At 38.0% G+C, this 27,704-nt stretch overlaps 1 protein-coding gene across 1 annotated transcript in view; it reads right to left on the bottom strand.

Annotated features, from left to right (window-relative positions):
• Positions 1 to 27,704, bottom strand: part of CHM (CHM Rab escort protein) — a 144,669-nt gene that overhangs the window by 23,107 nt on the left and 93,858 nt on the right. The window contains exons 9-12 of the mRNA XM_030574380.1: positions 17,670 to 17,747; positions 7,336 to 7,440; positions 4,830 to 4,893; positions 1,803 to 1,899 (exon numbers count right to left, since the gene is read on the bottom strand). Of these exons, the coding sequence (XP_030430240.1) occupies positions 1,803 to 1,899; positions 4,830 to 4,893; positions 7,336 to 7,440; positions 17,670 to 17,747 (344 nt within the window). The remainder of the gene's footprint in view (positions 1 to 1,802; positions 1,900 to 4,829; positions 4,894 to 7,335; positions 7,441 to 17,669; positions 17,748 to 27,704) is intronic.

Raw genomic sequence — 27,704 nt, 5'->3', positions numbered from 1 at the left:
TTCCTTGGTGGTGGCGGCGGGTGCCCATTAGTGGAAGACAACTAAGTTGCAAATCGAGGTCCCTAGCTGCATCAGTGGCAAAAGCTGAATCAACACACCCTGGCCATTTCCCATCTTTGGCCAATCCTGGCCACATCTGTGGCAATGCTAGCTAGTTATTGTGCCACTTGGGAGAGCAGGAATCGCAGATGCATTGCCCCAGATCACTGGACTAACAAAGGCTAGTTGCAAAACAAAAGTCAATACTAGAGCTTGTTGAACATTTTGCATCGGAATGATTATCCAATTAATAATGCCCTTTTTGAAAGGTTTTATCCAAAACTTTTGATTTTTCCTCAGTAAAAAGCAAAGTGATGCCTTCCTGGCTGCCCTTCCGAAAATTTTTTTTTACCAGTTTTACTTTCCACCAGTGCTCTCTGCCTCCCACAGCTCCAGGGAAAGAAAGGCAGGGGCAGCTCTATGTATTTTGCCGCCCCAAGCACATCAGTCAGGGAGCCTTCGGCGGTGGTTCTGCGAATGATCTGCCGGTCCCATATCTTTGGCATACCCGCCGCCAAATTGCCGCCAAAGCCGTGGGACTGGCAGACCTCCCACAGAAATGCCGCTGAAGGCAGCCTGACTGCCGCCCTCATGGCGACCGGCACACCTCCGCCCCCCCGCCCCAAGCACAGGCTTGCTGCGCTGGTGTCTGGAGCCGCCCCTGCAGAGAGGCAGAGCACCTGGGCTCTGCATCCTGAAGCTGCAGGGGCAAGCTAAATACCAGGGTGCTCTGCTTCTCTGGCAGCCAGGCTGGAAGGCTCTCACAATTTAACAAGTAATTTGATGACAGCCTTCCCAGTGAGCAAACTGGGTGCTGAAAAATTCCATTTTGATGCTTCTGAAATGGAATTTTTTTCTCAATTCCCTTCCATGAAAAAATTCACATTTTTGGCATTTCATCCCAATATGAGACAATTAAAAAATAAAAAAAAAGTGTAAAATTTTTCCTTGGAAGGAGATTCCCTTTTTCAGCCATTTCTATTCAGGACCTCTATTTCTGAGAGAGAAAAAGAAAAGTTAGGAAAAGGGGGATTTGGGGAACATCTTTATATCATGAAGTAGCCATGCAACATTTTAAATATTGTTCTGAATGGGTGGGGTTGTAATCTACTTTTAAAGTCTCCTGGTACATAAAAGTAGAATATTTTCATTAACTGTGTTAAAGAAATAGGCAAGCACTATGTTATAATTAAACCAACAGGGCAAAATCCTGCTTGATCACACACCATCAGTGACATCAAACTTAGTGACAGTAATGATATGAGTCAAGGGGACAAGATTTGGTCTTGGATATTTTCTTTAGCAGAATATACACTATACTACACTATAGTGTACTACACTATATCTCGTTAGTTAAATGAGATAAAACAATATGTGGTCCTAACTGGAACTGGATGTGACGATTATACCTACATGATCAGCTTTCCCCAGGGACTCTTCTGGAAATAAGGAGCATGAGAGCAAGGAGTTTACATAAACAATTCTAGTACCTGAGATTTTCAAAAATATCTTTTTAGATAACTAAAAGTAGCCCACAGAAGCCCATGAAATACTAGGTACATGGTATTGAATAAGATACGGGTGAGTGGAATTATTTCTCTTTCCTATTGGCAGCAGTAAGCTATTATAGATTATTTTGCTCAAGCAGGTATCTGACAATTGTGCAACAGAAGAATAATTCAAACAAATATTTTAACAATTTGTTTTCATAGCTGATGGAAGCAAAAGAAAAAACAGTCAAAATACATCTATTCTGAACTTACAGGTGTTTCTCATGCACGTCATGGTTGAAGAACACAACTCAATGATTCGAACTGCTGGCTGCCCTCGTTCCACTGGTGGCACTGTCAAAATGGAAATCTAATAGAAAGGAACAGAAAATTCTGAATACCAAATTAGCCAAAGAAGCAATTTGATCTTTGTTTCATTATTCTACATTATAGAATAATGCAACTTGTCACACTGTTAACAGACTATTGACTACCTATATAAAAATGCCTACTGCCACAAGGTATCAAAGTGGGAACAAATCTTCAAGCACCCAAAAGAGTAAAAAAACCAAACACTCCAATAAATAACGATATTATCGTATATAACTATTTCTTTAATATCTCCACAGCATATAATCTTGAATATATAATACATATTTTAACATTAAATATACACTTGCAAAATCTTAGTCAATAATAGCATCAACTTTGAGTATCAAGTTTCAAAATATCCATTTTTTCTAAAATAAGATAGCTTGATTTGAGTCCCACAAATAAGTTTGAAGAAGTTCATACTTGAGTATTTATATGGTCACAAAAAGAGTTGTTACACACTAGTGGATAAATAAGTATGCAATCTATCAACACTATAAATATGTATTCATGCAATTGACTTAGAAAGCTCCAGAGAAGCTGATGTCAAATCCCATACAAACTGTACATGACAGATTTATTTCCTTTTATGAACTGCTTTAAAAATTCATTAACAAGTCTGTTAAAGTAGAGCAACATGAAGGATCAAACATCCCACAAAATCAAGGCAATTCCCAGTTAAAGTAAAAAGTAATTGGCGACACTTAATACTACTTTCATGTAATTTTATTTTCTGGTGTACTCAAACTCCTTTCAGAAAGAAATACATGGATCATTTCTAACCTTACTCACATGTATCATGCCACAGAGACTACTTTTGCTAGTAAGATCTGCAGGACAAGATGTACAATAATAATAATAAAAAAAGAAATCTACACTGTAGCCATTTTTTAGAAAAATGTTTCTAAACCTTTTCCCACATGGAATCCAACAAACCTAAGTATTTTCTTGCCACAGTTGACATAAACACAACACTTTAATTTGGAAACTGCCATTGGTTCATGAGGATGGAAATAAGTGAGGAAGCCAAGTGTCTAGCAGAGTCTTGATTCTATATGAGCAGCTTGTTGGTTGTCAGAACAGTTGGAAGAACTGGGAGTCTATAAAATAACATGCACACGAAATGAATGATGTAGAGAAAAATGATAGGAACATAGATTCTCCCTTTCTCATAACAGAAGAGCATGTGGACACTTAACTTAATTGAAGGATAAAGGAAATGTTTTAACCACACAGTAGACACATTGGCAATAAATTCCACAAAGAACTAAGCACAATAGAGGACTGTATATTTATATGGATAATAAAAATATCTGAGAGTTAGAATAGTCAACATTTAAAAGTTTTGGAAGGGATATAAAGAAACTTTCAAGCTTCGTGGCCAATCATTAGTATGGATTAGAATGAAACTTCCCTGAGGGACAGATTACCCCATATCTGTCTACTGCAGGTTCTCTTTCGCTTTCCTATGCAGGATTTGGTGCTGCCTACTGTCACAGATAAGATACTGGATTCTGTGGACCTGGGTCTAATATCTATGTTCAGGGCCGGCTTTAGCAAGTGCGGGGCCCAATCTGTACTCACTTGGTGACGCTATGGGTCTTTGACGGCACTTCAGCAGCAGGTCTTTCACCGGCTCTGGGTCTTCAGCGGCACTCAAGGACCCGCCACCGAAATGGTGCCGAAGACCCCCGGAGCACCGCTGGGTGAGTAAAAATTAAAAAGGCACCAGCGTGGGGCCCTCAGACACAGAGCCCGATTCCAGGGAATCGGGCGAATCAGCCTAAAGCCGGCCCTGCCTATGTTCCTGTGACTGGAGGCAATAACTGGCTGTTGTGGATGCCTCTCTTCTCTACTATATTCCACTTATGTAACAGTTAACTCTGGGCACAGCTGTTACAAGAGGCTGTGAAGCTGGCACCACAGCTTCTAGAATTGCTCCTTCACCTTCCCCAGAGCTGACCACTGTGCAGGTGAGTTAAAGGCTGCACTGTGATTAGATTTAGGAACAGAGGAGCAGCAGGATGGATGAGGGAGAAAGTTACTCCTTTCTGCCTTCCATTGGGTTCTAGCTACATGGTTCTACCAATTTTGCTTCAACCTCTGGGATTTGATTCAGTGAGCATTCCATGTGACCAATCTGCAAGTTGCACTCTATGGGTTGAGAAGCACTAGTATACAGTATCTGATTTAAACTAAATATATCATGCTAATTAAAATGGTTTTTTCCGTTAAACATTAAGGGTATGTCTACACTGCAATTAAAAACCTATGGCTGACTTGAGCTCACAGGGCTCAGACTGAGGAGCTGTTCAATTGCAGTGTAGACATTCAGGCTCTAGGATCCTGCGAGTTGGGAGGGTCCTAGAGCTTGGACTGCAGCCCAAACTCAAATGTCTGCACTGCGATCAAACAGCCCTGCAGCCCCTGTCCTGTAAGTTCAAGTCAGCTGGCAAAGGCTATCTGAGTGCCTAACTGCAGTGTAAATATACTCTGAGTGAACAGATCATGAAAGGCACCAGATTAACAGTGCCAAGGACTATGCAAGATTCCTCAAATAGCTCCACAAATAAACACCACTCTTGGCCTAGAGGAACCTCTCATAGGGATAAGCTTGATGTTTAGTCTCAATTCTGATTCAAAACTTGGTTTCTCTGAGACTACTAACAAAAGGTGTCAGAGTGACTATTAACAAACACAAAAATATGTCAGTCCCATTGCTAGCTAGTAGTTTTCCATTTTGACTGATTTTACATTTAATTTGCTACTTTAAGGAGAAAAAATGGGATTAAGACAATATCAATAGAATCAATTAACTGGAAAGCTAGATTCAAATAAAAGCAAAAATACAAATTAATTCTTCACAGAAGTTTAATTTGATGATATACAACTCTTTAAAAAGATTACAAATACAGAATTGATACATACCTGCTGGTCTGAATCTGTCTTTAGTACAGATTGATCTGTAATGAGCACTGCTCTGGAGATCTGCCTACAAATAAATAAAGCAATTATGGTACTTCACAAAAGAAAAAACATAGCTATTTGGATTCAGGCCTTTTGAAAATAATTTAGTTACAATATTACCACTGTGGCAAATTATTTTTGTTACTTAAATATAAGCTATCATGATTACACATTATTAATTACATATTTTGTGTTACAAAGTAGGCCCACTTCTACAACCTCAATTAATGCAGTACAGCCATTGCCAAAATAAAAGCACTAATGTGAGTAAAAGACTGCAAGACTAGGGCTTCAGCTTCTATTAAATAAACAAAAATATTTTGTTACCAGAATATTATAATAGAATTCTACATTTCAGAGATTCTATAACATTCTAGTTACAAAATAAATAGCATTTTGAGGCAATTTTATATTTTTATGCACAAATGCCTATATTACTGACATTTCATACACATTCAGTGGGAAAAATCAAATGAATGAGAAAAAACATTTTTAATTTTAGAAACATGCAACTCATCATATAAATTACAAGAATAACATGGCCTCGATGAATCATATTCAGTGCCTAAAAACTGTATATTTGAGACATTTCTGCGGAATCTGGGACAAGCTTCCTGGCTCTTGTGTAAATTGGTCAGGCTAGTCAGCAACAAAAGTCATGGTACATAAAGCAAAAATGGTATAAGAATACTACACCTGGAGCACCAAAAGGCTCCCTGAAACAATGTTCTGACACAATTTTTTTGGGGCGGGGCAGGGAGGGAATGATGCAACAATCACCACCAACAAGGCTACAGAATTCCCGCTGGCTGCCAGCATCATATGAAGATGTGAGCTAAACAAGAAAAATCTCAAAAGGAAGAACTGTAACTGCATCTACAACATATTTAGGGTAAAAAATTCCTTTAAAAGGAAGTAACAACAAAGACTAGTGTTTTTAAGTTTGTAGAGAAAACAACTGGTGTTTGGATTGGAAGAGCGACCCCAGGTGGGCACTACTGCATCAAGCTACATTGTCAATCACTTTTTCAATTTGAAAAGCAAGTTTTCCACCACAAACAAACCCATGTGTGTCTGTACAAAAATATAGAGATAGACATCACTGCACAGGATAGATGGCGCTCAGGGACTGAGGTATTTAATATTTATTTTAATACTCAAAGTATGCTCCCATTCCTTATTTACTGTACATCATCCAAATGCTCCATGAAACAAAGGACAATTATTTTTCTCATCTCCTTTCCTACAGTACTAATTATTGTAATATGTGAGCTTAATACACATATCTTCACAACACCTGTATGAGATTGGGAGAGGTTTCAAAAATGGAAAACTGAAGCATAGGGAAATTAAAGCCAGAATTTGCAAAATATCTTCACTAATTTGGGCACCTAATTTTCTATATACCCCAGTTTGAGACACGTATGGCCTGATTTTTCAGAGTTCTTGGCAGGGCTGGTTGAAAACTGCCAAATAAATATCTCCCCTCCAGAAAACAGGGTTCTAGCGACATTGTAATTTTGCACAGGGAAATATAGTTTGACAGAACTTTCCATTGGGAAAATTGAAACAAAAAGCAAAGCATGAGGACAGCTTGACCACAAGGATAGATGACAGCATATGATGCAAGACATAGTTTGGCAGGGAACAAGGCACACAGAGGAGAATGGGGGTATAAAAGACCTGGAACTACAATTCCCATAACACATCATGACAGCTCAGCTGGATACAGAGATTAATATTAACTCGAAACAAAACTGAGATGAAAACAAATGTCAAAATACTGGTATTTTCTGTAGAACTGACACTTTTTTTTTCATCAGCTCTCTTACTTAGCATTTTTATAGCAATTTATATGGTCAAAAACACGCTAGCAAAGACTCCAGACTAAAAAAAGGAGCACTGGGTTGGGATCATGAACTCAAGTCTTAATTCCCCAACTGACTGGTGTCAATAATTTGATATTGTACCTGATACATTTTGCCTGTCCCCCATCTGGAACACACTGAATACATAAGGGCAGTATATGTGCAAGGCTACAGGAACGACTTTCTTTTTTTTTTTTTAATTTCCTTGTGACAAGGAGCCAGTAATGAACTCAGATCAGCAACAGAGAAAAACGATGATTTTCAACACTCATACAAAACTGAACAGGCACCACTCTAAATCAATTACTATCCCTCTGACAAATACTAAATTCCTGCTGCATGAACAGAAATATTAAGAGTTCTTCAATAAAAACCGTTCAGAAAAAAATGTATAATGAAAATAATAGGGGAGCTAAATATAGGGTACATAGTGCCCTCTATAATATGCACACATCATAGGAAAAAAACCACACAGGATTAGGCTATATTACCATGAGGCTGCCCTCTGCATCAAGCTGTGTAGTTTCATTTGCAACATATTTTATATATTGGAGGTTTTTAAAAAATAGCACTTACTATGCTTCTTGCTGACTATTTACCTGTAACACACATTTGTGCAAGTTTTCTCTGAAAGGTAACTGTCTTCCACCACAAAATAGTTAGCACTTATTCTTTGCCCAAAATGATCTATGAGTGCTTTACATCTGTAAAAGAAGCACGACACAATAAGAAGAGATTAATTTCATGACATAATTTGTATAAGTAATTTGTTAGGCTCATAAAGTTGAACATTTTTTGAGGGATTCAACTGAGTTTCCAACAATTAGTAATAAATGCTATGTATTTTACCTATAAACAGCTAGAAATGACTCCTTAGCACAAATCTGATTACTTATAACACGACCTTACAAGAAAAGAGAAACATATAATGTAGTGTATGCAATTCTTTGTTCTAATTATACCAAAAATAGTATTAGAGCATTATATCGTCATTTCACAAACAAAAATCATGTATTACATCCAGATTGCTAACCCTGGCTCTTTATGGCAACTGCAGGCGATGATAACTGAAAAAGTGAAACTTAGAATGATTTCCTATAAGGAACCTCCAGTCCCTACTCTTACTTACGATGCTCCAAACCCGTATCACCACGGTAAGTTTTCCAGTGGTACCCTTTATCAAAGCAAGGACAAGGTTACTGTAGTAATAAAGCTTTAATGACAAATTAGAAAGAAAGTTAGTTTGACTGTTGTAAGAGAATAGTCTTGAGAAATGTGGGGTTGTGAGAAGGGATAAACTGAGTGATCCAAGTGGTCTTTTCTGGCCCTACTGCCTATGATTCTACAAAGCATTTGTGATCTAACTCTTTAGTGGTATTGACAAAGCACAATAGATCATGTTCTAAGAGCAGAACAATGATCATGATAGATAATACTCTTTTAAGACAAATTATAAGAGTTTTAAAAGGTAAAAAAAATTTAAGTTTGCTTCAGGCAAATGTTTGAAAATCTAATATTAAGAACCTCTCTAAGGGCCTTGTCTACACTGGTACAAGCATGTAAGATATGTGTATAAGTTTCGATTTTGACTGTGGGTAGACACTACTATAATATAAAAATAATGGCAAATTAAATAATAATTTATACCTGGGATCCCTTGGAAGGCAAACACAGATTCAGCCCCTATGAAATACTGTCTAACTACCTTTCTGTGAAATACTTCCACACTAGTTATTTTCTAGGAAATGCCATTGGTGTTAGTCTTCAAGGTAGCCATTCACTCATTTACTAAGTAAAAAACAGCTGCTATCTATATAAAAAAATTGTGATATTATTGTCTGGCAATATCTGAGGTTATAATAATCCTTCATATCTTCTGTTAAAGTACAATGCAACCAAGTAATGTTTCTTTATTTATCAAAGCTGAAAACTGAGTGCAAAAACCAAAATATGTAACAAGAATACTAGTACAGAAAGCTAACATGGTGGGGAATATGTGCTGAAGTTTAGCTATTTTGCTGAAATATTACACAAGCAGAGAAAAAGGATCTCAAAGAATTGGAAGTTATTTACCCATAACTGGAGGTTTTTTGAGAAGTGTGATCCCTATCCTGTGTTCCATGCATGAGTACACATGCACTGCTAATACATCATAGCTCTCCTTGTGCTCCAAACTGAGCACATAAAGGGTGGTGCAGGCCACTGCCTCTCCAGTTCCTAGACTTGCCACGGAATCCAAATAATCCATGGCAGAGGGGATGGAGGGTGGATGGCGGCATACAGATAGACACCACACATATTGAAGAACCTCTAGTTACAGGTAAATAAACTCCATTTCTTCAAGTGATAGTCTCTATGTATATTCCACATAGAGGAGATTCAAAAACAGTGGACAAACTGATGGTGAGTGTGAGGAAGCAGAAGCGACAGCTGACTGTAATAATGCAGTCCCCACAGATATGTACACAGTAGACAAGTGGACCCAAGCATAATGTCTTGTGAAGATATGCAAGGATCTCCAGGTAGTTGCTCTACTTACCTCTACTAAGGTTATGTCTCTCAGAGATGCAGTAGAACCTGTTTGTGCTCATCTGGAATGAGCCTGCACGCCCCCTAAGGGGGGGATGTGTTCTAGTTAGTAAAGGATAATACAACCAGAAATCTATTTTGAAAGTCTTAGCAGATATAAACTTGACTCTTTGATCTCTCTGCTATGGTAACATGTGGTTTATGTATCTTTCTAATGCCTCTTGTTCATTTTAGATAAAAGACCAAACAAAGCCCTTTGGACATCCAGAGAATGCAGGCTCCTCTCTTCGTCCAAGGCTTGAGGTTTAGGAAAAAATACTAATAAGTTAATGGTTTGACTCATGAAACTCAGACACTACTTTAGGGATGAATCTGGGGTGGCTGCATAACAAGGCCTTTTCCTTACAAAAGGTAGTATATGGAAGGTCTGCCATAAGAGCCCCAGCTCCCTGACACTTCTGGCTGATGTTACTGTGATTAGAAAGGTCACCTTCCTAGACAGATGGGATACAGAACACATCACCAGTGGTTCAAAGGGAGGTCTGGTGAGAGACAACAGAATGAAATTAAGGTCCCACTAAGATATGAATTTCATCAGTGGTGCAAAGAATCCAAGAAGTCCCTTGGAAAAAAAAAATCTAGTTGTGACAGGATGACTGAAGATCACACTATACTCTAAAACTAGCATAAGAATGGCCGTACCGGGTCAGACCAAAGGTCCATCTAGCCCAGTCTCCTGTCTGCTGACAGTGGCCAATGCCAGGTGCCCCAGAGGGAGTGAACCTAACAGGCAATGATCAAGTGCTCTCTCTCCTGCCATCTATCTCCATCCTCTGACAAACAGAGGCTAGGGACACCATTCCTTACCCATCCTGGCTAACAGCCATTTATAGACTTAACCACCATGGGGGGGGGGGACGGGACAGGAAGGGATAGCTCAGTGGTTTGAGCATTGGCCTGCTAAACCCAGGGTTATAAGTTCAATCCTTGTGCAGGCCACTTAGCGAACTGGGGTAAAAACCTGTCTGGGGATTGTTCCTGCTTTGAGCAGGGGGTTGGACTAGATGACCTCCTGAGATCCCTTCCAACCCTGATATTCTATCAATTTATCCAGTTCCCTTTTAAACACTGTTATAGTTCTAGCCTTCACAACTTTCTCAGGTAATGAGTTCCACAAGTTGACTGTGCACTGCGTGAATAACTTCTTCCTTTTATTTGTTTTAAACCTGCTACCTATTAATTTCATTTGGTGACCCCTAGTTCTTGTATTATGGGAATAAGTAAATAATTTTTCCTTATTCACTTTCTCCATAATCACTCATGATTTTATATACCTCTATCATATCCCCCCTTCATCTCCTCTTTTCCAAGCTGAAGAGTCCTAGCCTCTTTAATCTTTCCTCATGTGGGACCCTTTCCAAACCCCTAATCATTTTAGTTGCCCTTTTCTGAACCTTTTCTAGTGCCAGTATATCTTTTTTGAGATGAGGAGACCACATCTGTACGCAGTATTCGAAATGTGGGCATACCATCGATTTATATAAGGGCAATAATAATTCTCAATCTTATTCTCTATCCCCTTTTTAATGATTCCTAACATCCTGTTTGCTTTTTTTTTTAAACCACCTCTGCACACTGCGTCGCCATCTTCAGAGAACTATCCACGATCACTCCAAGATCTTTTTTCCTGACTCGTAGCTAGTATGTATAGTTGGGATTATTTTTTCCAACATGCATTACTTTACACTTATCCACATTAAATTTCATTTGCCATTTTGTTGCCCAATCACTTAGTTTTGTGAGATCTTTTTGAAGTTCTTCACAGTCCGCTTTGGTCTTAATTATCTTGAGCAGTTTAGTATCATCTGCAAACTTTGCCACCTCACTGTTTATCCCTTTCTCCAGATCATCTATGAATAAATTGAATAGGATTGGTCCGAGGACTGACCCCTGGGGAACACCACTAGTTACCCCTTTCCATTCTGAGAATTTACCATTAATTCTTACCCTTTGTTCCCTTTTAACCAGTTCTCAATCCATGAAAGGACCTTCCCTTTTATCCCATGACAGCTTAATTTATGTAAGACCCTTTGGTGAGGGACATTGTCAAAAGCTTTCTGGAAATCTAAGAACACTACGTCCACTGGATCCCCCTTGTCCACATGTTTGTTGACCCCTTCAAAGAACTCAAATAGATTAGTAAGACACGATTTCCTTTACAGAAACTATGTTGACTATTGCTCAACAGTTTATGTTTTTCTATGTGTCTGTCAGCAAAACAAACTATATACAATATATTTACAGAAATGTTGCAACAGAAAGGAGCTGAGGGCACCAAAGATTCTAACTCAGCCCACGCAGCAGTAAGAAGGAACTGGAGAGGTGTTCTCGTGCATCACCCTTGATGCCCTTGTTTCAGGGTATAAATAAATCTATGGTGCATGTATGGGTCAATGGACACTTCCTGTAAAAAAAATTCAAACTTAGGCACATGTGTACCCCAAAGTGGAATACACATAAAGACCATCACTTGAAGAACAAAAACAAAATAGAAATAAATTAAACAATGTTTCCTAAGGGCAATAATTAAAACTAGCCACTATTGACCAGCTGACATGCTTTGAAGCCATGTTTGTTTATATTTTCTCAAAGCTGAGAAGCTGAACATACTGGACAAGACTACAATTTCAGAGGATACTCTTCTTAATGACTGCTGTTCTTAGTTCAACTTCAAGTAGATACACATTCTACAGTTTCTTCCTTTGGGGCTAATTTTTTTTTTTTTAATGTCACAAAGATCTTTAAGGTTTAATCCTGAATTCTCAAAAGGATTTTTAAGGCACTTTATACTGTCAGATCATTTTCTGTATAAAAATATTGAACACTTTTTCATTGAACTTTTTGGCTGATGTGCAAAACACCTCCCACTTAGAAGAGTGAAGGCTTTTTAAATTGGCTACCCAAATAAGTGACACAAATCATTTGCCTCAATGGAGCACACTCCAGAATTTATTACTCATCTACCAATAGAATATCTGATTACAAAATAAGCATAAACATTTTCTATAACACTAGTTATTAGCCAGTTTTCATACTGTAAACAAACCTAAAAATCCCACAAAAGATGAAATCCCGGCCCTATTTAAGTAGATGGGGTTGGCATTGTCTTCAGTGAGACCAGGATTTCACCTCAACTTTCTATGGGAAGTCGGTGCTTGAAATGAGAGTCAGAAGAGAAATACGGATAGAATAGACTCACAACTTAGTTGGAATGGTAGCAAGAACTTAATAGTGACAAGGGTATAAAAGTTGTAAAATCTAAATATTAATTTCATTATAATGGAAAATGTGTGATTTGCATACCACCCATCTAACATTCTAACTCTTTCTAAATTCAACAGCTTCAGTGCACAGTCCATTTAAATATATTAAATATTAAAATTAAATATTTAAAATAAATGTTTAATATTTTTATCATCAAGTTTTAACATGAAATACCATATACATATAATGTAAATCATTCTACTCAACATGTATTTCACTTGTTACTTCATTTTTTTAAAATGTGAGCTGAACTAATTTCACTGTAAAGCACTCATTTAAATACTGCTAATAAACAAGCAAGTCAAGCTGGCACAGTTCATATCTAATTATAATCTTTTATATTGTTTATGAAACAAGTTCCCCCCATACGTCCCAAACATTCTGGAGGAGGAAGGTTGATTAAATGTCATGTTGCATCACTCAAAGCCAGCAAAAGCAACCATATAGGCTTTTTATTTTCCTGTTAAGTGTTGTTTTCTCTCCTTTGTTCAGGAACAACTATCAAGTCATATGTCTGATAAGGTTTTAAACAGAAAAAGCTTCTTGCTTCTTTTAATATCAGTTTCCACTTCATTTCAAAGGATGATCATGAGAAGATTTCTTTCAAGTGCTGCTACCAAATAAGGAAAACACTTATGCACTGACATTATCAGGTCTCTGTCATCTGATATGTGTTGGGACAATGAATCATACAGAACTCTCCATTGACCTTCTTTCAATGTGTCTAGATAAAAGGATGAAAATTAGAATCCATCTCCTTGCAGTGCCATGAGTTATAAATGTACTTTATAGGGCTCATTATCCAAACTAATGGACTAAGGGCGACATCCTTGAAATGGACTTAACAGCACTGACAAAGCCACTATGCAATATTTCAGGAAAGATATGTAAATTACTATGTGTTTGCTATATCTTTTTTTATAGAAATATAAATTTATATTTGTCACATCTTTTCAGTTTTTGGGCCAGAATTATTTTAGTAGAAACATTTAAAGTAGGCTCAACATAAAATGTTAGCAATTATTTTTAATGTAACCATACTTGAAATAAACTAGATGTGAATTAAAATACCTTAAATCTTACCAAATTAAGCTAAATGAGCAATCTTTACTAAGCATACAGGAATTAAAAGCAAAAGACACTAAAAGGATAATAGTAATGAAATTCAATTTGCATTTCCCTTAGGGCAAACAGCATGCTCCTCTTTCAGTTTGCTAACACACAACGCCAGAGTTAAGTCAAGTTTATAGTATCTAGCAACATAGTATCTTAACAAATTAAACCTTCTTTAAAATTGGTGATTTACATTAGGTTGCTTGTTTATGTCAACTTTTCAGCTTTTTTCCTTCCTTTACATTTAATTGAAGCAGAATTGTTTATTTATCCAACACCTGTTCAAAGATACATAGCTACAGAGAAAAACCTTTTAGTTGCATTATTCAAGTCTTGGAACAGCTATATCTAAAAGATTCCAACTTTCTATAACCTCTTGTTTGCATATTACAATGGTTCATATACGACGAACTACATGTAAAGGGCTATATTTAACAATTATATTCAAGAAAGCCATTCTATTATGTAAGATATGGACAATAATCTAGTGAAGATTGAATTTCATTGGGTACTGTGGAAGGCAGTATTGATCCTTAGATGTGCTTCAGAGAAGGTGGGTAATGGCCTGAGAATTTGTTTTGGTGATAGAGAGGCTCCTCATGTGTATCCTTAAACCACCATGACAAACAGGACCAACTTCGTTACTCATACAAACTTTGAGCTGTTGGCCATGTCAGACGATAGCCAACCAGCAAATAAAATCACTTTATTAAACTGCCAGGACAAGTCTATTTTATTCCTTGTTTTTTGAGTGGACACTTTGCTGGTGAACTTGCAGTAACTTGTAGGGGGAGTTATACAACTTCTCTTGATCAGCCTGTGTCCATTACAAAATCTGCCACACACAGATCACTATCTATCTTCTGGATGTGTGCCTCAAATGTTAGGCTATACTCATTCAGATGAATACAAAGGTTTTTGTATGCTAGCACAGATGTGATTCAAAGCCAATTATTTGAAAATGAAAACACCCATGAACTATCTGGATATGCTTGGAATGATAGTAAACTAGAAATGCTGATATACAATATACACTGTATGTTTATACTCAGTGATACTGAAGCCCTAAACTAAACTTCTAATAGCAGTGACAGGTAGCTCAAAGTGGAAGACGCATGTAACTCAAATCAAAAGAACAAAAATGCCAGATGTGAAAATTTCGCAAGGAAAAGGGAAATTTCTTGAGGGAGATTCAGAAACAGGTCCTAACTTTGAGAGTGGCATCCTGGAATGCTCTAGAATGGCACTGTCACAAAGAAAGGCTTTGCACCATTTCCTTTAGTTGGTCAGGTTTTGGATTCACCTAACTTTCTCTGGAAGTTTGTTCCATAGCTGTATTCTGTCAACCAAGAAAGCTTTGTCCCCGTGTTTTACACTGTCACAGTTGTTCACAGATTGAAATTTAGTTTTTATTTTTCATATAGCCTGGAACACGATCTTAATGCGTTCATGATTGCCCAAACCACGGAAGATGCAGGTAACCACATTTTGGGCAGCTGGACTTTATGCTGTATTTTCATATAAAGCTTCAGATAACAGTAATTAAATGACTGTTCAAAGGTGAATTATTTCAAGAAGAAGGAATCTGGTAAAGACTGTCAGTGAAAATAGGAGCAGATGCACTGCAATGGTATGAGTGGGCTAGTTAATTAGGCAAATGGGCTAATCCAAGCACATGCAGGAAGTATGAATACACACAGAAACTCTCATGAAGTGAATAGATTATTTATTCACATTATTTAGGGCACACCTAACAGGCAAAGAGTGGTAAGTTCAAGAGTCAAGTTTCTAAGAAGAGTCTGAAATGCTCAGCAGTGTGATGCTGCATGGATTCTCTTTCCATGAAAAAAAAAATACAGAAAACAGGAGAGATCCAATAGTAGAAATAATTGGCAAGACAAATAAATAAGAGGAATGAAGTTGCCACAAAAGAGCCAAAGATGGCACCAATAGTGGATAAATTCTGATAAAACACAGCATTTGGGCCATACTGGAAAGAAAAAAAAAAAAACTATTGTGTGAAAAAAGGTCACCAACAGTGACTAAGAGTAATTAGAAGAGAGATGGAGAGAATATCTAAAAGATGAGAGGTCAATTGGATAGGAAATGAGGGGGCAAAAATCAGAAAACTGGGGGGAGAAATTATTAGGTGACCTGATCTCAAATAAATGGGTTAAAGAAAGTTTTCCAAGTTTTTCACAGAATGCACCACATCTTAACAGAGGAGTGGACAAGGCGATATCTCCCCTCCTCTTTAAAACCACATATTACATTTATCACCACATGTTGCCCAGCCATCTATCTATTCCTTGTCTCCCCCGAACACTGCTCTCCTTTTGGTGGCTGTGAGTCATAGCCCCACTAGAGGCTTGCTCCCCAAAGGTGATTCCCCCCGCCCTTTGTCCTCTTGTTTAGCAATAGCTATGTCAGCTTCTCCTCCTCATTTCCAGTTGCTTCTACATGCACACAAGGCTTTAATTTGAAAGTTCCTGGAGTCATGTAGAATCAGCTGGTAACAAGGAGGAGAATCAGCATCACTGGACCAGTCAGCCCTCTGCGGATTACTAGTGGTCCATGGACTGAAGTTTGGGAACTGCTGCGTTAAGCAATTAATACTACTGAATCAACTGTGGAGTAGTTAGCACTGAAACTGGCAACTCTGTATGTTCCTAGAATTTCAGTGGCCCACAAAGAATTGGTGTTACGTGCATATGTAAGTACAATATGGTAAGGTCCAGTTTAGCTGTGAGAACCATGCAACGTAAGTGAGTTGTGTCAATTTAAATTAACATATTAAACAATTATTCTTATTAAAATGTTATAGCACAAGCCCAGCAACATTGTCTAACAAAAAGAACTGATTTTCAATATCCTCCTTACAAACTGAAATATTTGTCAACAGAAACTGAACAACAGTTTAAAAACACAGAGTTACAAAAGCTCACACAAAGCACCTGGAAACAAAACAAAACAAAAAGAATTCCAAAGAATAAAAATCCCAAAACACAAAACCCAAGAATTTCCATGTATAGTTTCTTTCATTTGAAAAGAAATCAAAATATTTTACAAACCATTTATAGGAATCACTTCAGCCACCACCGCTAAGTTAACATACCTCTGGCTTAGAACTCAACAGCTGTTGAATGCTGCACAGCACCTCTAAAGCAGTAACTTACACTACTTTTCTCTATTCCAATAAACTTAAAAATGGCCAACTTAGAAAAAAATACTCTAACTTTTTTTGTTTTGTTTTTAAAATTAAGTTTACTCTCAGAACAAGATTTAGATCATCAAGTTTCAGTTCGTGGCCATTTTGACTTTTAAATCCTTGAAAACACACACACACACACACACAAAATGGTAACTATAACAATCCACAGAGGTGCAAGCAATGTCACGGGGGGAAAAAATGTGGGATGATTTTTCTTCACTCAGCTTTAGAGCTGCCTGCAGGCCTGATACTGCTGTAAAAGAATTTATCCTAGGATAACAGGGCAGCATAGTTTATGACAACAATCTACCTAAAAATTCATTAAAGTCTTTTCTCTTGGAGTGACATGCATTATCAGCAAAGATTAATCTGATGAGTCTTTAGGTGAGCTCCATTTTTAAAAATGCAATAACAGAGGGCTTTGTTGTCATCTGATGAAAATCAATTAGAGTAGGTAAGGCCACAAGGAAAACTAACATCACTCATCACCAGCCCCCCGGCAGCTGAAATGATTTGTCTTCCAAGCTTGGATGATCAGGAGCTGTAGTAATATCACAGGGAAATTAATTTAGTTTCTATATTCTAGACCCACTTTCCTTGTTCTGGAGGACCTATACACAAATTACTTTTAATCAAGGTTGATGTGTTCTTAATACCAAGGAGGATCTTTGAAGAATATATTTTTTTTAAATCAACTTCAGCATTTTTTAAACTGTGTTTTATGTATAAAGGTTACTTGTATAGTATTACCCTTACCGTCCAGATTCTTTGTCCACTACAAGGCACTGTACTGAATGGCGAAGACAATAGATTCCACCAAATACGGCACACATCCTAGAAATATATTAGAAAAAAATAAAAGATTCATTGTGACTGATTGTAAAGAACTTCTGTATTGTGATAAGAAATGGAAAGTGAAGTAAGTACAGCAATAAACCAGAATTTAACATCCTGAGAGACAGAAGTCTGAACCTCAGAATCAGAGAGATCTCTCTGTATCAGATGAGCCATATCATATACTTTCAAAACTGTACTCAGAACCATGCAATTGAATTATTTCTAGCGCCCAGAGACTTTAGATCAGATAGCAGTGTGCGCACACATACTAGCACACTCAAAGGGTTTGATCTAGAAGTGGAGGGTGCTAAGCACCTCTTACAATGTGGCCAAAATCAGACCATGTTGCAAGTTCTGCTGCAAAAGCCTTGTTTTAGAATATAAACCATATCTTTTGCTGCTGTTGAACACTTAAAAATGAGTGAGTATCAAAAGATTATTATAAAGACAGCAAATTTAATTTAAAAGATTTCCTTCCCCCACAGAAACCAGTATCTAAATCCAGATAGTCTTTTGACCACATGAACCCTCCTATCTTGGATCAGAGCACCTGCTACTCTTGAGGACCTTTCTAGAGGACTTATATTTGAAGCTGAGAAAGTCCTGGGGAGAAAAGTATTTCTTTTAACTGTTACCAAGAGCTTAATAAGGCTCTTAACAATTCTGCGACACTCAACAGGATCTCTACTATTGTTATTTAAAAGAAAAAATGCTTATTTCCCTATTATACATCACCAAAGAGTCCCTTCTTTACTGAAAATATATACCAGCTGTCAGGCACTTTCTTGTAGAGCAACAATAATAAAATTCTCATATTCTGGTGGTTAATAGACTTAATCTGAATTGTATCCAACATATTAAATATATAAATTACAAACGCCAGTAAAGAGGATTACATCTTTTTTAATTAAAAGGAAGTTAACACATATTGCTCATTATATGATAGCTGACATAAATGTAAGATAAATACAATGACTATCTATGACTCATGATATGGTAAATTCTCTTAAATTTACTAATTCAACGTAAAACACTTTAGATCTCTGTGGGAAGGCACAATGATACTAACGCAGAACAGAACTTATGTTTAACTGTTAGTAGGAACAAATGACAGTATGAGGAAAACAGAAGATTATGTAAACTTTGTTTACTGGGGCAGCTACTAATCCTCAAAATATGGGAATGTTCAGTTTCCCAAATTAGGGAACATACTGCCTATTGTAGAAAATAAGGGCCAAATAATCTCCCTGGCGCACAGTTTGAATCATCAAGGCAGTGCAATTCTTAGTAGCTGCTGTAGCTATATGGCTGGCATACTGTATACTAAAACAGATTTAAGTAGATCTCAGATACTCTGGTTCCACCAGACTTTCAAATGAAGAAACACATCCCTAGCAGAGCTTTGAAGCATGCAGGTGGAGTTGACCTTCTGTATCCTTTACCCATTACTGCCTGTGCAGGAATGTGCTGGTTCTACTATAGCAAAGGTCTTCTATACCAGTGAGGGCTGTCAGGACACCCTCTTAAAGAATAAAAACATAAGTACAAAAATTATTATAAAGCCATAAATCCTGAAAGAAACCAACATAATTTTATATCCTGTTATCAAGTTATAAAGTGTTTAGTCTATCAACTCTCTTCTAAAATATAAATTTGAAGAAAATACTCTCAAATGCTGATCAGGTAAAAGTGATGACATCTAACTCATAGGTAACACTGTATTTTTAGACTGACCAGTGTACATATTACCTCATTTCACATTCAGTTTACATTAATGTACTACAACAGCTACCTAAATTCTGTATTATAGCTGGAACTGTCTGGGGTGCTATCACTATAATAAATAAAACAGCTTACATTTATTCAATGCCTTTCATCCAACAGATCAAACTTTACAAATCTATATAGGTAGGGGTCACTTCACACCCAGCAGAGGCAGCTACAATCCAAAACAGGCACAATCTGACATAGGTTAGGAGAAAGAAAAAAAAAGTGGTGTACTAGGGGAGCTTTATGGACTACCAGCAACTAGGGCTTTAGTTTTGCATTTTATTCAGCCACGCAATGGTACAATTAGATGTTCACTAAGACAGAAGAGTGCTCTAACTGAATTAACACTTCCCACCACAGACCTTGCTTAACACATAAATACAAAAGGTGGCATAAATGATCATGGCAAGAATTTTCCTCAAAAGAAAAATGTACCTTCTGAGGTGGCCATGGGGATCAATGATTAAATACTGCAGAGTTCCAAACAATGCAGTATAAAGAGGTTTTCCTTAAAAAAAAAAATGCTGCCATTAAAAGCAAGTAAAGAAAATCAAACCACTGAAAATATTAAACCAATATTACTAGTCTGCTCTAAAACTATGAGAAAAGTCACAGCTTAGAGAGAAACTCTAAAACAATTCCAGTACATTTCTAAAATGTGGAAGTCCTAGAATAAGCAATCCACTGTAAAGACTTCAGAGCAATTTGTGATCTTACAGTATCAATATGTGCGTGACGGAGATTTCTTTGAGGATAGTTTGATGCTTACCTATGCATTAAGGTTCCAAAATAAAGTCAGATTTTAGTCATCACTTTTGCTCATACTGAATAAACATTTGGTATACATTCGGTATATACACTACAGATAAGGTTGCAAAATATTCACGTTTTAGGATGAAGTGTTCCAGTGTCCTGATCTATGTCACAGAGGAATTAAAAATAATGACTGTTTGATGTTTGAGAGAGAAATGAGCCCAATCTGCAACTGAATTATTGGCCTGCATGGCAAAAGATGTGCAAACAGAGCAGGTGGTGCAGAATCCTCCTCTTCTTGTGTTTCGGGAAGTTCTGCTCACTCAGACTCTGGAAGCACTCAGAGCTCTAAACTGCAACCGGCAATTTGGCCTCACATCCTTCTTGGGATATACAGCATTTCTTAAGAAGATTGTTAGGGCCATGATTAAGAAGTTATATGTGAGACTGATACTTATTAGGCAGGATGACTATTCTCTTGTTTTTAAATCAATTTTTTTGGGAAATATAGTTAAGGAAGAAGAAGAAATCTAGAATTCCTTGACCTCTTTTAAAGATTTGCTTTGCAAGTGTGAACAAATTGATCAGTCTTTACCTTCAGTAAGTCATTAAGCAACTACGGTGATTTTTTTTTATTATTATTTTTTTAAAAGATCTATCAGCAAATTTTGATATCACTGACTGCAAGGTTCTTTTGACATGCCTGGAAACCACAGCAGGAATAGCTAAATTGTGCTTATGTGGCTCAATTCTTTTCTCTCAAAGAGAACTCAAAGTAATACTGGACAATTTGCTTAGCAGAACAATTGATACTTTGATGACACACAGCTCTCTGTCCCCCACCTTTTTTTTTTTTTTTTTAAATAAATATATCAGAATGGCATAGTCAATAGGTTTTCCTAGTGTCCAGCCTTCAACCAACTCTTGGATGATCTGTAACAATCTGAGGCTCAAGCCAATGAAGACAAAGAAAACTTTGGTAGCATGGGGGAAACAGATATTAGAAACAGAAATGGCATTTGTCCCTTGATTAAAGGAGTCTGCCCAAACTTTTTGACTTAACAATTAAAAGTTGGGATTTATTAGATCCTCAACCTCTTCTGTATTTCCAGAAAGCAATGGCAAAGAGTTTCCCACCCTCACCTGCTCCTGTCAGGAAAGCTGAGACATTTCCTTTCTGATACAAGCCTCAACAAGCTTACCTTTGTCACCTTCAGCCAGACTCAATTACAGTAATGTGCTTTATTTGGGGCTACAACTGAAGAAACAGTTGATACAGAACATACCTGCCTGAATACATAAAAGAGGGGTGGCCCTTCCCAGACAAGCCAAATTATGGGTTAAGCCTGGATGGGGGGTGGGGTACGGACTTACACTCCTGGGTGTATGATGGAGTGTGTCTGGATGCTGGGACTGTCTGTCTGACAAGCTGTTTGTCTATAGATGAACAGGAGCAGACAAAGGTGGCCTTCTGCAGATTCATCATCCACAATCAATTTTTTCTTCTGGGGTTACTGACTATATATGATACCACTTTGTCACACTATGTGTATGGGTTTTTTGCTGTATATTAGGTTAAGGAGGAGTATGGCATTCATTGCAGTTAGGGCACGACCACCAGACATCTGGACTTTGTAACAATTATGTTGTTTGTATTGCATAGGCAACTTCAGACTTTGAAGTGTCATCACAGTGACATGGTAGAATTAATCTATCTTCATCTCTCTTCTGAGAGTTGGTCCTGGCAGTATTGGAAACAAAATTAAATGGGAAGTGGGAGGCAGGACGTTGGCATATCCAACCCCAGAGGTCAAGAGTTAGGGGTTTTCTTTTTCCTCTGAATTTGGCATTAGCCCAGCTTCAACAAGCTCACCTGTTGCCTCCAAATTTCCAGTGTAATGGTCCCTGACATACACAAGCATACAATTCTTGACCACGAAATAAAAAAAGAGAAAACAATCTGGAAAAGCAGTCTTAAACTTGAGAGGGTGGTGGGTTTTCTACTTGAGAAGGTGGTGGGTTTTCTACAAGCACATAGGAAACAATGCTAATAAAAGTAACAGCTAAATTTGCAGAATATGGCAATCAAAGGAGGCAGGCAAGACAATTAAGGTTGTGTTTCCAGCCTTAACTCTGCCATTTTGCAAGTATGCATTGCAATACAGTCAAAATTACATGACCACAGGTTCTAAGTACACATGTAAGTAAGACGGTAGAAGAAAAACTGTACTGCATAAGTAAAAGAAGTTTATATTAGTCCCTTATTCATATGTTCTTATTATCTTCTAATGCATTACCCTTTTGTGCTGCTTGGTCTATGATTTCATGTGAAGTTATCTGCACACTTGGAGCAAAAAAATCCTTCATCGAAAGCTTTCAACTTATAGAAATATTTTTTATATATGATAAATTAGTTTACAGCAACAAAGAGTCCTGTGGCACCTTATAGACTAACAGATGTATTGTAGCATAAGCTTTCATGGGTGAATACCCACTTTGTCAGATATATGTAATGGAAATTTCCAGGAGGCAGGTATAAATATGCAGGCAAGAATCAGTCTAGAGATAATGAGGTTAGTTCAATCAGGGAGGATGAGGCCCTCTTCTAGCAGTTGAAGTATGAACACCCAGGGAGAGGAAACTGCTTTTGTAATTGGCTAGCCATTCACAGTCTTTGTTTAATCCTGAGCTGCTGATGTCAAATTTGCAAATGAACTGAAGTTCAGCAGTTTCCACTTGGAAGTCTGGTCCTGAAGTTTTTTTGCTGCAGGATGGCTACCTTTAAATCTGCTATTGTGTGTCCAGGGAGGTTGAAGTATTCTCCTACAGGTTTTTGTATATTGCCATTTCTAATATCTGACTTGTGTCCATTTATCCTTTTACGTAAGGACTGTCCGGTTTGGCCGATGTACATAGCCGAGGGGCACTGCTGGCACACGATGGCGTATATAACATTGGTGGACATGTAGGTGAATGAACCGGTAATGTTGTAGCTGATCTTGTTAGGTCCTGTGATGGTGTCACTGGTGTAGATATGTGGGCAGAGTTGGCATTGAGGTTTGTTGCATGGATTGGTTCCTGAGTTAGAGTTACTATGATGCGGTGTGTGGTTGCTGGTGAGAATATGCTTAAGGTTGGTGGGTTGTCTGTGGGCAAGGACTGGCCTGCCTCCCAAGGTCTGTGAAAGTGAGGGATCATTGTCCAGGATGGGCTGTAGATCACTTGTGATGCAGTGGAGAGGTTTAAGCTGAGGACTGTAGGTGATGGCCACTGGAGTTCCGTTGGTTTCTTTCTTGGGCTTGTCTTCCAGCAGCAGGCTTCTGGGTACACGTCTGGCTCTGTTGATTTGTTTCCTTATCTCCTCATGTGGGTATTGTAGTTTTGAGAATGCTTGGTGAAGATCTTGTAGGTGTTGGTCTCTATCTGAGGTGTTGGAGCCAATGTGATTGTACCTCAGCGCTTGGCTGTAGACGATGGATTGTGTGATGTGTCCGGGATGGAAGCCAGAGGCATGAAGGTAGGCATAGCAGTCGGTGGGTTTTCAGTATAGGGTAGTGTTTATGTGACTGTTACTTATTTGTACTGTGGTGTCTAGGAAGTGGACCTCCTGTGTAGATTGATCCAGGCTGAGGTTGATAGTGGGGTGGAAGTTGTTGAAATCGTGGTGGAATTCTTCCAGAGTCTCCTTCCCATGGGTCCAGATGATGAAGCTGTCATCAATGAAGCGTAGTAGAGAAGGGGTGTGAGTGGACAAGAGCTGAGAAAGCGTTGTTCCAGGTCAGCCATAAAAATGTTGGCATATTGTGGGGCCATGTGTGTGCCCATAGTGGTGCCACTGGTCTGGAGGTATATAGTGTCACCAAATTTGAAATAATTGTGCGTGAGGATAAAGTCACAGAGCTCAGCAACCAGTTATGCTGTGTCATCAGGGATACTGTTCCTGACAGCTTGTATTCCATCTGCGTGCGGTATGTTTGTGTAGAGAGCCTCCACATCCATGGTGGCTTGGATGGTGTTTTCTGCAAGATCACCAGTGCACTGTAGTTCAGATTCCTTAATTCGCATTATGTGGTATAAGTCTTTTCATACACAGTATTTCAGTAAAACACTATGGTCGTGGCACTGTATTTAAGGTTATGCAAGTTTCTTCTGTTAAAAAAAAAAAGTCATCATCTCCTAATTTCTTCCATTTCATATTGTCCACACCACTTTTCTGTTCTATGTTAAGTTTAATGAATTCAGTGTTACACTCCTTTCTGGAGAATGGGACAGACTGAAGACAGACATAAGAATGGCCATACTGGGTCAGACCAAAGGTCCATCCAGCCCAGTATCCTGTCTGCCGACAGTGGCCAATGCCACATGCCCCAGAGGAAGTGAATCTAACAGGTAATGATCAAGTGATCTCTCTCCTTCCATCCATCTCCACTCTCTGACCAACAAAGGCTAGGAACACCATTCCTTACACATCCTGACTAATAGCCTTTAAGGGATATAACGTCCATCAATTTATCTAGTTCTCTTTTAAACCCTGTTATAGTCCTAGCCTTCACAACCTCCTCAGGCAAGGAGTTCAACATGTTGACTGTGCGCTGCGTGAAGAACTACTTCCTTTTATTTGTTTTAAACCTGCTGCCAATTAATTTAATTTGGTGGCCCCTAGTTCTTATATTACAGGAACAAGTAAATAACTTTTTCTTATTCACTTTCTCCACACCATTCATGATTTTATATACACCTCTACCCCAACATAACACTGTCCTCGGGAGTTAAAATCTTACTGCATTATAGGTGAAACCACGTGATATTGACCTTGCTTTGATCTACCTCCCCGGAGCGCTGCTTTAATGTGTTATATCTGAATGTGTTAATCAGGTCGCATTATATCAGGGTAGAGGTGTATCTCTATCATATCCTCCCTTAGTCTCCTCTTTCCCAAGATGAAAAGTCCTAGTCTGTTTAATCTCACCTCATATGGGACCCGTTCAAAACCTCTAATCATTTTAGTTGCCTTTCTCTAAACCTTTTCTAATGCCAGTATATGTTTTTTGAGATGAGACCACCACATCTGTATGCAGTATTCAAGATGTGGGCCTATTATGGATTTATATAAGCGCAATAAGATATTCTCTGTCTTATTCTCTATCTTTTTTTTTTAACAATTCCTAACCTCCTGTTTGCTTTTTTGACTGACGCAGCACATTGCGTGGACGTCTTCAGAGAACTATCCACAATGATGCCAAGATCTCTTTCCTGATCAGTTGTAGCTAAATTAGCCCCCCCTCATATTGTATGTATAGTTGGGCTTATTTTTTCCAACGTGCATTACTTTACACTTATCCACGTTAAATTTCATTTGCCATTTTTTTGCCCAATCACTTAGTTTTGTGAGATCTTTTTGAAGTTCTTCAGAGTCTGCTTTGGTCTTAACTATCTTGAGCAGTTTAGTATCATCTGCAATTTTGCCACCGCACTGTTAACCCCTTTCTCCAGATCATTTATGAATAAATTGAATAGGATTTTACTTCCACTTTTTAAAAGATACCTTTTTATCTCTCATTGCTTCTTTTACATGGTTGTTAAGCCACGGTAGCAATTTTTAAGTTTATACTGTATTTTTTAATTTGAGGTATACATTTAAGTTGGGCCTCTATTATGGTGTCTTTGAAAAGTGTCCATGCAGCTTGCAGGGATTTCACTCTAGTCATTGTACCTTTTAATTTCTGTTTAACTCACCTCCTCATTTTTGCATAGCTCTCCTTACTGAAATTAAATGCCATAGTGTTGGGCTGCTGAGGTGTTCTTCCCACCACAGGAATGTTAAATGTTATTATATTATGGTCACTATTCCCAAGCGGTCCTGTTATAGTTACCTCTTGGACTATATCCTGCGCTTCACACAGGACTAGATCGAGAATTGCCTCTCCCCTTGTGGGTTTCTGTACCAGTTACTCCAAGAAGCAGTCATTTAAAGTATCGAGAAATGTTGTCTCTGCATTTCATCCAGAGGTGACATGTACCTAGTCCATATGGGGATAACTGAAATCCCCCACTATTACTGAGTTCTTTGATAGCCTCTCTAATCTCCCTTAGCATTTCATAGTCGTTATCACTGTCCTGGTCACGTGGTTGATAATAGATCCCTACTGTTATATTCTTATTACAGCATGGAATTACTATCCACAGAGACTCTATGGAACATGTTGATTCATTTATGATTTTTACTTCAAGTCTATATTTTCTTTCACATATAGTGCCACTCTCCTCTACCCCACAAAAACCTGTTCTGTCCGTCCACTATGTTTTGTGCCCCAAAATGACTGTGTCCCATGACTGACCTCACTCCTCCAGATTTCTGTGATGCCTATCAATATCCTCCTTTAACATGAGGCATTTTAGTTCACCCAGCTTATTATTTAAACTTCTAGCATTTGTGTACAAGCACTTTAAAAACTTGAAACTGTTTATTTATTTGTCTGCCTTATTATATAGGGAACGTGATACAGAGGCAAAACATTAATAAGGCACACCTTGTATAAGGGATTTGTTGAAGACAGGTTAGTTAAAGTGATTTTCTGTTTAATAAAGGAAACGTGGGGCTTGTGTGGTCTGGTATCCACCTGAGGATTTGAATGGAAGATAATATGTATATCTATTGGCCAAATCTTGCCTCCAGGTCTAAAGCATCTATAAAAGGGATTAACATTTTGGCAAAGACTTCCTATTCTGAAACCTATTTTGCCTCCTTTAAAAAGGAATTTTCTTTATGTATAGTTTAAGAGTCTTTTAAGCATTTGAAACAAATTCAATTGCTTTCAACATAAAGAAATACATGGAGGTCTACTTTCTATTCATGGCTCAGAAGCTAGTGCACAGGACTGGGACTCAGGATCCACAGCTCTGCCAGTAGTCTATGGGATGACCTTGGGAAAGTCACTTCAACTCCCCATGCCTCACTTTCCCCATCTGTAAGATGAGGATAATGATACTTCTCTCCTTTGTAAAGTGCTTCAGGGTCTATCGATGGAAAAAAGCACTACATAAGAGCTAGGTATATTAAGAGTCTATACTATAAATTTTCACATATGACCATGCCTACAGCTCCAAGACAGAGGCATCAATGCTCATTTGGTCTTAGTTATGTATTTATTCCAGATACAGCAATAACAGCATTAGAAAATTCAAGATAGCAGCCTCCCATACAGTGTTCTCCAACATTTCTTTGAGGATAGCATTAAACTAGGTTGCTGTTCAGACAAATATAACTGTAGTTCAAATAAAATAAGATGGAGTAGTTTAATAAGAATAGTATTTTTCCTTTTCAAAGTTATCCATAAAAATGACTACTCCATTTTCTTTTAGATCTACAAGAGGAACATATACTGTAACTCCTCGCTTAATGTTGTAGTTATGTTCCTAAAAAATGCGACT

This window comes from Gopherus evgoodei, chromosome 9 (assembly GCF_007399415.2).
Source record: "Gopherus evgoodei ecotype Sinaloan lineage chromosome 9, rGopEvg1_v1.p, whole genome shotgun sequence".
NCBI lineage: Eukaryota > Metazoa > Chordata > Testudines > Testudinidae > Gopherus > Gopherus evgoodei.
Note: the sequence above shows the minus strand (reverse complement) of the source record. Positions and strands in the feature narration are given on the sequence as shown.